This window comes from Sodiomyces alcalophilus (assembly GCF_042370955.1).
Source record: "Sodiomyces alcalophilus JCM 7366 unplaced genomic scaffold ACRALscaffold_5, whole genome shotgun sequence".
Classification (NCBI taxonomy): domain Eukaryota; kingdom Fungi; phylum Ascomycota; class Sordariomycetes; order Glomerellales; family Plectosphaerellaceae; genus Sodiomyces; species Sodiomyces alcalophilus.
The window spans coordinates 5211522-5221426 of record NW_027263536.1 but is presented as its reverse complement, the minus strand read 5'-3'; the positions used below and the strand labels follow the sequence as shown (position 1 = coordinate 5221426).

Here is a 9905-nt window from a genome sequence, read left to right as displayed (position 1 = left end):
CTATAATTAGTAGAATCTATAGCGTCTTATTATAAGTTATTAGTTCTATAGGGCCGCAGAGATCTATATATACCTTTTCTAGGTAAGAGAAGTCTTTATATTTATTAACTGAATCTTTATTAGCTAGTATAATAGCCTTACTACGGCGGCAGGCATTATAGCTATTTATATCTATAATTTCTTATTCTAATACTTTAAAGTCCTTAAAAAGAGAGGTATTATTATATAGGTTTTTTAAGGTAACAGGGTTTATATAGCCCATTCTGTTATGCCATAGTTATATAGTCTCTTTTATTTTTACGGTTCTTTTCTTATTATTTTAGGCCCTTTGTTTCTGGAGGTCTAGATTTTTCTGATTTCTTTATTTCCTTATTCTTTATTCTAGGCTTTATAGGATTTCCTTTGTTATATTGATTTCTTTATTCCTACCTTTTAGGATAACTGGCCGAGCTACAGCCTAGTAGAGTCCTCTAAAGAGTCTAGCTCTTATATATATATAAAGGGACTCTTTTACTATTTCGTTTTCAAAAAGAATAAGCTGTTTATTACTAGATAAACCTCTAACTTTGCTATCGAGGTTTAGGAGACTTATTATATTAGTTCCTAGTTTAGGAATATAGAGGCACTCTTTTAGAAACAGTGTTTTTTTAGTATCTTTAAACTTTATAATATAGTTTCCTACGCCTATTATCTTTATTATATTTACTTTACCCTAACTAGCAAGCCTAGTAGTGGTCTTATATATAGAGAAGAGAGATTTATTTATTATTATATAGGAGGTAGCTCCGTTATTTATATAAAAATTTAAGTCTAAACTAAACCTATTCTCTACCTAAATCCTGAAAATCCTTTTAACTATCCCACCTATATTTAGGTTAGTATTTAGAGTATTCTAGGGATTTTAGGTTATTATATTTACTTCTTTAACGTCTATTATATCCTCGGCTTCCGGGTTCGGGAGGACGTCTTCGAATATAATCGATTTATCTTCTTCTTCTTCTAGTTCTTTAGGTTGCTTTTTAAGGATTATATTCACGGAATCCTTATTATTTATAAGCGTCTAAAGCAGTTAGTTCTTTAAGAGAGCCATAATAGCATGCTCCCTTTTCTTATACTAGGGATTTAGGGACCTGGATCTGCCCCTAGAAGAGGAGGAGGAGGAGGAGGACTTAGTGCTCTTAGAGACCCGGTTCTGCTGCTTTTTTCCGGTATTTTCCTTTATAACCTAGCCTTTAGGAGCCTTATCTAGGTAAAGGAAATAGTAGTTAGAGGAGACGTGGCCGGGTTTCTTATAGTTCTTATAAAACAGTCCCTTAGTCTTTTTCCAGGGTTTTTTAGACCCTTTAACGAGGAGAGTATTATTTGCTAGGGAACGCTCTATTTTCCGGGAGGCGTCTATTAATTTAGTAACGATTTTATCTAGTATATAGCTCTGGATATCGTGATAGAGGGACTAGGTGATAATGTTAGTAATAGAGTCGTATCTCTTATTAAGGGCGTTAAGAATCCACGCGTAAATCACCTTATTAGGAAAGGAAATCTCCCTTCCTTCTAGAGCCAGCAGATTTTCTTAAACCTTATATAGAAAGGATTCGAGGGTTTTATGGTCTAAGGGGGAATTATTAAAAAAGGTCCCCAGGGCATTAAAATCAGCTTAGAAGCCTTTCCTTTCGTATAGGCCTTTTAGCTTTTCCTAGACTTCGTGGGCCGTATCTAGGCCTTAAACCTAGGCGAGAGGTCCTTTAGAAAGGGTGGAGAGTATTTTACTAGCAGCCTTAAGAGAGTCTTCCTTCTGCTTCTAAGAGGGATTCTATAAAGGTTTAGTCATTTCGTTTAGGAATTTCCCTTTATAGGTAAAATAGGCATACATAGACATCCTCTAGAAGGGAAAATCGGTGCTGCCTTACAGTTTCTTAACCGTGGGGATAAAATCCTTACTGGTTATCTTCCTAGCTTTAAAACGGTAGTCTTTTTACTAGTATTAGAAGGGGGGGGAGTGGAAATACCCGATTTCTGGTTCTAATTACCCGAGGGGTTAGATATAGGGGTGAAAAGTAGGTCTAAAGCGGGGAAAAGTAGGGCCACGTAGTAGTATAGTTCACGGATATTAAAAAAGTGGAGCCGTTTCTCGTATATCACGAAGGAGAGATTGGCTTTTTTCTTTTTTAGAGACCAGGGTTTATAAGCCACGTAATATTATAGCCTTTATAGGGGTATAATAGGGCGGTATAGCTAGTATACAGGGGGTATAGATGCTAAGACTTAACTGTTCGGAACGGGGTCCCGCTATAATATTTTTCCGTTTTTTTAGAAGGAAAAAAGGGAAAAGGGGAAAAGGGGAAAAGGGGGTGGCCTAAAGAGGGCTTTGGAGGTGGCCTGAAGAGGGCTTTGGAGGTGGCCTGAAGAGAACTTTAGAGGTGGCTTTTAGGGTAGAGATTGCCTAAAAAGGACTTTAAAGGTGAAAGAAAGAGGGGATCTAGAAATTCCTTTGCTTTCCGGGCTTATAACCTTTATAACGGTCACGAAGAGATAGAACGGAAGAGGAAGATCTAGAGGAAAAGAGGCAGTTTGAATTATGGGAGACTATAAAGACTATAGAAGTAAGATACAGAGAGAGAGAAAAAAAGAAAAGGAAGAGGGAGGCGGGAGGCCTGGTATATATAGTCCTTTCCTACGGTTTATTTAAGCTACTGATTTAGTATCCGGACTCTCGGAGTATAGGCGAGGGTCCGTGGGTTATTACGAAGGTCCTAAAGGTCCGTGGGTTATTCTGAAGGTCCTGAAGGTCCGTGGGTCTACCTGAAGGTCCGTGGGCCTACCTGGAGATCCGTGGGTCTACCTAGGGTCCCGGGGGACTCGGGAGGACCCTAGAGGATTTAGGAAGCCCCTGGGGGACTCAGAAAGACTCTGGGGGACCCAGGAAGTCCCTAGGGGGACTCTAGAGGACTCAGGAAGTCCCTAGGGACTCGGGAGGTCCCTGGGGGACTTAGGAGGTCTCTGACTTATAGGAGGTTTCGTATATCGTACTATACCGTATATAGATATATTTATTTTCTGGGTATAGTACTAACACTTTCCGCTATATTTTCGGGGAAACTTCCGACTAACCATTCGACTATACTTATAGCGGGGCGGATTAAAAGCGATTCCGATCCCTTAACCTTAATCTTTAGTTCTACTAGTAAAGAATCGTAGCTAGTAGTAAAGGGGGCTAGCTCCTTTCCCTTTACTATGCTATTACGGGGTATAACTATAGACTTATAAAGGTCGATATACTCGGGTTGCTTCTTTAGCTAATTATAGAATACCTTTACGAAAGAGTCGTGATAAGTAACCTACTTAGTAGGATAGGTTAGCTAAGGAGGTAGGATAGCTTTAGAGACTCTTCCTCTAAAGGTTGTAGTATAGCTAGCTTTATTAGTGCTAGGGAGGTTCCCTACTTACTCGGCTATAGAGAGGAGTAGCCGATATTCGGGCGTAAGAACCTTTTCGGCTATATCTAGATAGGCGTTCGCTATTACGGTAAGGGGATATACGCCTTTTAGATCCCTTAGTATAAGGGGAGAGTCTAGGAGAACGGGGTAAGGAGTATTAGTTATTATAAAGCGGGTTTTATAATAGTGCTATTTAGTGTTTAATAGGTCGTTTTAGATACGGGCCTATCGGATAACTAGCACTTATAGACTCTTATACTTATCGCTTACTCGCCTAGTCTTAATAAAGGGGAGGCGCTTCACTTAGTAGACTACGGGTAACCGGTACCGCTTTAGCTACGTGTCCGCTTAGGGCGCTATATATAGCTATTCGACTAAATAGGGTTTTAGTATATAGACCTCTATACTTTACGCTAGAGGGCTAGTAAGCGTAGTAAGGGGCGCGTGGGTAAGTAGTTTCTTATCGGCCCTATTAGGCTATAGCTTAATAGTCGCTGCTTATCGCCTAGTCCTATTTAAGGGGAGGCACTTTATTAATAACGGATAGTTACTTACCCTAGGATTATATAACTAGAATAGTCTATATAGTCGTTTAATAGGAGCGGTATACGAACCTTACTAAGATCGAATAATCTTATTTTAGTTACTACTATTTAATATACACTAACCGTATATATCTCTGGCCAGCCAGTACTATAGGACCTATAAGAGGATTTAAGTTAGGTAACCTTAGGGTATAGTAAATAATATATAAATAGGATAGATTCCTTAAAGGAGAGGGCGAGGTTCCCGCTCTATATAGCTACGGGGAAACCTCGGTCTATCTAGGACTTAGCTAGTGCTAGTATTAGTCTAGCGCTATACGGTCTTTTAGTGCTAATATAGTGCTAGCACTAGTCCGGCGCTATACGGGCTTTAGTGCCGGTATAGTGCTAGCACTAATCCAGCTCTATATAGGCTTTAGTGCTGGTATAGTGCTAGCGTCCATCCAGCGCTATACGGGCTTTAGTGCCGGTATAGTATGGGATAGTGGTGCGTAGTATCTCCTACGGTCGCCTCTCTATAATCTTTACTATCTTTTATTTTCTTCTTTCCCTAGGTTTAGGGCAGGAAAGGCTATAGCCTTATAGCTACGGATAGGCAGTATATTAAGTTATTATTCCGCCGCCTTTTTCTCCTTAGCGATAAGGGTTCTCGCCGTTACTATTTTAAGGTCTAGTATAGCCTCCTTTATATCCACCTAATTACGTACGGCAGGTCGTATAGTATTAAAAAATCGTTAATCTAAACCTCCTAAGGGCTACTATAGATCCCGATATTATAATAGTTCCATATAAGGTCCTGCTAGTTATCTAGCTAGGCGGCCACTTTCCTTAGGTTATTAGGCGGTTTACTTTTATATAGATTATAGTTCTTTTAGGAATCCTTTATACGGGTCACGATATAGGGCGGGGCGTTAGCTTAGATAGCTATAAAGATCTTTTCCGGCATAGTACCTCTTATTAAGACCTTCCGTCTCTTCGCTATAATAGACTCTTTAACCTACTTAAGCATAGCGTTGATACCCTTTTAGTAGGTTTCGTAGTCCTTACGATCCTCTTTATATCGGCGGTAGTCTTCGGCGTAGGCAGCCTTGCCTATAATAGTTAGCTTAGAGATATTAATAGGCTGCCCGTTTATATTAGCGATAGAGGCGTAGGAGGTGAGTTCGGGATGGTTGCCTTGCTATAGACGAGGGATAGGATTATTATGGCATAGGAAATCCCAGACTCCGTTACTACGGGCCCTAATATCGTAGAGGCTTTGCTAAAGCTCCTAGTCTTCGTGGCTTATATAGATAATCGTTTTCGAGGTTATAGTGATAGTTATAGCTATAGGCAGCTCGGTATAAAAATAGCTTTAATAGGTTATTAAGTAAATAAGACTCTTAATTATTATAAATAGCGTATAACTTAAAATACGTAATTAGGCAATCGATCTATTAATTTAATTAACTCTATAGAAATCTCTAATCTACGTGCCAAAATCCTGCCCTTATTCGTGCAGCAGGCCCACTCCTATTTTCGGGTCCGGAATAACTAGTTCTATACTCGTTTCGGGCCAGCCTATATAATAAATCTATATCGTTAGTCTACGTCGTTAATCTACATCGTTAATCTATATAGTTAATCTATATCGTTAGTCTACGTTATTAATCTACGTCGTGAATCTATATCGTTAATCCATAGATAGAGGCAGCGCGTTCCGTTACCTTATTATATAAAGTAGGAATAATATAGCCGTGGTCGTGTAGGCGTGAGTATAGACATAGAAGACAAAGAGGAAGACGAAGACGAAGAAAAGGAGTTTCTCCTACTACTACTAGCTTAATTAAACGAATATACTATCTGTTATTTAAGTCTAAGCGATTAAATTAATAAAAAGATATTAAAGTAGTTTACGACTATAGTTATAAAGGGTCTATAAATATAAATATATTTAAACTATAGTCGGAATAACTAAGTGGTATAGTCGGAATAACTCGAACCTAATTTAATTAACTCTATAGAAAGCTCTAATCTATATACTAAAATCCTGCCCTTAATCCTACTGCAGACCTATATCTAGATTCGGGCCCGGAATAACTGGTTCCGTACCTTTGACGGGCCAGCCTATACGACACTCTATTAACAGATTTTGTTTCTAACCACCCTCTGAAAAACCCGGGTAGGTATATACGCATCAATTATATCACATGTAATGTATGTATCCACAATGTTCTGGATTTCGGAGGCCGACCGTAGAGCCACCGAATAGCGCACGGAGACATTTAGTCTTGATCGCACATTGATCTTGACATTCGACCCCACCGAGGGTAAGAAATCGTCTAAATTACTTGCAGAGATGACATACAGAGATCCCTATTCGTATGAATGTGTATTGTGTTGTCTTATAATATTAACCATGCCACTTACAAATTCCTTTCTGAGGCTTGGCACGCATGGCTAAAGCTTGGCATTTGGCGGTTCTATCGTGGGTAGCAAAAGGTCACGAATGTCTCCAGCCGCTTCATTGAGATAGAAGCTCATCCTCTGGCTACCCGAACCCTTGGAGACAACGTTGAAATTGAGGCTGTGAGAACAATGCCCATTGTTAGCTACGGTGAAGAAGAAGGGTGTCAAGGAAAGTTGTCTTCGGGTATCAACTAACCTGTTCTCATTGATCATGTAAGCAATGCCGAAACCATCGTCGACGACTTGGCTCCACCCATAGCCATTGAAAAATTCGGAGCTTAGTTGCGATGTGGAAAGGTACCAAGTTGAAGAGTACGCGTACGCCGGGTCCTTGTAGATCGCTGGGAGCTCTTCACCAGGCTCTAGTAGCTTCTTGAGTCCGAAGAGATGCCTGTCGACGCCCTTGCCATCGGATGCAGCAGTGATATAATCCAAATGCGAGGCAATTGCTTCGCGGAAGAGGAGCACACGCGTCTTGTCATCCACGTCGAGGTTAGCCATGGCGTTGCACCAAGCCACTGAGGCCTCGGAAACAGTTCTGCACGTCTCAGTTCGTCCTTGCTGGAAGCGCCTAGTGGCGGCGGACTCGTAGGTCGGGCGGTTTTTGCCGTACATTTTGTGGTAGGCAAGCTGAATGATCATTTGGACGTAAGCATCGGGGGAGCACTTAAATTTCTTGATGAGGCCCTTCCCATAACCTTGGTATGCTTGGATGGCGAGTTCATGCTGTCCAATAATGTCGTCAAAGTCCTTGATAGCACGGTCAATCTCGGCTTGGACATCTTTGGTGATTTCGAACTTGATCACCTGTGGGTCGGGCAAGTTCGAGCGGCCACAGGTATCGGACAAGTCAATTTTATTATGGAAAATGGCGTCGTTGATAAAGTCATTCAGCCGGTGTGTCGGCGTGCCGTCCATCATAGAATGCTCACCCATGAACCCTGACGTGCCGTTATCATTGATGATGAACTGGAGGGGTTTGTCAAACCATCTATTTTGACCGTCGCCGTGCCAATACTGATGCGCGCGTTCCTCGAGTGTCACGGGTGTGGCATCGTCCAGGCACACAACGAACGATGCCGACTCGATGGCCTCTAGAGCCGCGGCATTATTGGAATGAGCACCGAGCAAGATTTGCCGCGCGTCGGCCCAAATATCGCGATTCTCGGAGGTCAACGCACCCACGGCAGGGACACGTTGGGCCATGTCGTAGACCTTATTGAATTGTTGCTCAAGCTCGCTGGCCTGAAGCGGCCGTCCGTCAACTTCGTGCAGTATCTTGAAGAACTGGTTCTTTCGAACAGCGATGATGTGCTTGTGCTTCTCCGAGGAGAATTTCACCGGAAAGTCAGCAGGCCTTGCGGCTACTCGACTCGCATTGAACATCCACTGATAGCTGTCCATGCAGATCGGCAGTCCCTTCATGTACTCAGGCTCAAGCGTGCCGCTGTCCACTTGTTTCTTGAATTCGAGAACGGCCGACGTGATGGCAGCAGCTCTCTTGGCGGGGTCTTTCCTCCGTCGATCATCCCGATGAGAGTAGAAGTAGCTGACGTAGGGGACAACTGGATCGCGGTAGCTAAGGTATGCCGCATCATTCCACCAGTCGTAGAGCCAGTTCTTGTGACGAGGATCTGCCTGTCGTGCCAATAGCCGTTCTTGAAGCCTTGGCCCCGCGCCGCCGGGCTTAATGAAGTCTTCAACGGCTTGCTTGCTGGCGGCGAGCTCTGACGCTGAAAGAAGAGGACGGAGGGTTTTGATGTAGCGCGAAGCTGTTTCCTCCAGGGTCGGGACAGGCAAGCGGGGAAGTGAGTTCTGGAACCTAAGCATTGGGCCCTGGGATTTATCCTCGACGTATCCTGTGGCTGACGTCAGCAGAGTGCTTGATGCTTGAAGACTTTAAGCGTCGACCGGTGGCTGGTACCTACCCGGCGGTAGCGAGCTAATACGCCTTTTGCCGGCTTTCGACATGGCTGGTGAGTTAACCTTGAGCAAGTCAGCACGACAACTGTACCTCATCTCATGATAGGCGCACGAGACAGAACGCGACTGCGAAGTAGCAGGAACTAATCTGCGGGAGAGGGATGCTTACTGTATAAAGCGACTTGGAAATATGCGAAACTCTCCAAGTCCTAGCTTTCAGAACTTGCAATGCAGACGACATGACAGATTCTAGAATCAGTCAAAAATTGCACACCTCGCAAGGAAATAAGTAGATTCGGGCAGGTGCGTCGGTAGACGGCAAGTAGGATGGACTGAGCGCGGAGAGCACTCTCTAAAGTATGCACGAGGTAACTAATAGGCTTCGCATGATTTGCCGCGAACCGCGGGAAGCCGATGAAACTACATAGGTCCCAGGGCTAGTGTATTAATTAGGTATTACAGCGTCCACTAATTCAGCCTGATGTTGGCTAGGTGCCTCCTCCCGAGTCTTGGATGTGTCAAAGTTAGATCCATGGAATGTACTTGCAATTATGTGCATAGAGAGCTTGATGGAACAGTTGACCAATAATCAACTGCCGCGACCTATGTACATGCGACTACCCTCCAGCCGAGGTTGGAAAAAGCCGGTAGCACGGAGTACAATAACCTCGGGTTGGTGCTGCCAACCTACGCAGTGGAGTCGCCGTCGAAGGCTTGGAAAATCACATGCCGACGAATGTCGCAACGCTTGCTGTGGTGAGTACCACTACTTCGTATTTGCAAGCGGCCTGTCTACACCTACACAAGGATTAAATAGGTTAGTTTGTTACTTAGCCCCACATCTCAACTTTTCATTGGATTACACTGCCGATCGGTATCTTTACATACAAATTTATATAGAGAGGTACAAAGTGATATAACGGTAAAGGACTGGCGTGAATACATCTGAAGCTATCACCACCTACGCCTACTAAGATACGGTAACTTCAATCAGTCACGACTTTACTAATTCCATAACAATCCGTATTTTTATTAGAAAAATATAGATTTATTAGAATAAGCTCGTTACGATAACGTCTATAAATACTCTTCCTTCTATACGCCTATCTTAGATGATTACGAAAATAGCAGAGACATAGAATACAGCGTATTGATGTGTTGATGATGTTAAGTGAAGGAATTGAAATTTGGAGTAAGTATAAGCACTTCGTAAGACTAGTAACATCCTTACACCCCAACCCCTGTTTAATTATTCAAAGTGTACTTACGGAGCTTAAAGAAACCAATAATATCACACAATAAGCGGAGTAGGGTATAATTAGATACATTAAGAGCAGGGCTTTTTCTATATAAAATATAGGGGTTTAGATATACCGAACCAGGGTAACTTAGTATCCTGTTAATCCACCTTATAGCTCCTTAGCAAGGAGTACCGATATTTATACGCCCCCGGTTCACTATTTATTATCCACTTAATCCATTTTTAGAAGGTTACGCGACCGCGTGTATAAGCAAGATCTTAGCCGTATATGCTGCGTACCTATACCTCACGATA

General features: G+C 42.6%; 2 protein-coding genes across 2 annotated transcripts; both read right to left on the bottom strand.

The window, feature by feature from the left end:
- Window positions 1-2986: 2986 nt before the first annotated feature.
- On the bottom strand, window positions 2987-4988 carry ACRALDRAFT_1071774 (uncharacterized protein; the record flags this gene model as incomplete). The annotated part of the gene is given in 7 exon segments (XM_071017896.1): window positions 2987-3026; window positions 3109-3234; window positions 3445-3569; window positions 3975-3976; window positions 3989-4004; window positions 4103-4136; window positions 4981-4988. 7 exon segments carry the CDS (start codon window positions 4986-4988, stop codon window positions 2987-2989), a joined length of 351 nt encoding a protein of 116 aa, XP_070874288.1.
- A 964-nt stretch (window positions 4989-5952) lies between these two features.
- ACRALDRAFT_1064943 (uncharacterized protein) lies at window positions 5953-8756 on the bottom strand. The gene is made up of 4 exons (XM_071017072.1): window positions 8520-8756; window positions 8356-8413; window positions 6624-8286; window positions 5953-6545 (listed from the first exon to the last, which is right to left on the bottom strand). The coding sequence occupies exons 2-4, from the start codon at window positions 8396-8398 to the stop codon at window positions 6419-6421; spliced, it is 1833 nt and encodes a 610-aa protein (XP_070874287.1). The 5' UTR covers window positions 8399-8413; window positions 8520-8756; the 3' UTR covers window positions 5953-6418.
- Between the last annotated feature and the right edge of the window lie 1149 nt (window positions 8757-9905).

Bases quoted from the DNA above. Each gene is read 5' to 3' on its own strand.
- ACRALDRAFT_1064943 (XM_071017072.1), bottom strand. From the start codon at position 8,398: ATGTCGAAAGCCGGCAAAAGGCGTATTAGCTCGCTACCGCCGG. The intron at 8,287-8,355 runs GTAGGTACCAGC...CGTCAGCCACAG, and splicing joins TATTAGCTCGCTACCGCCGG to GATACGTCGAGGATAAATCC. The intron at 6,546-6,623 runs GTTAGTTGATAC...TTGTTCTCACAG, and splicing joins TACATGATCAATGAGAACAG to CCTCAATTTCAACGTTGTCT.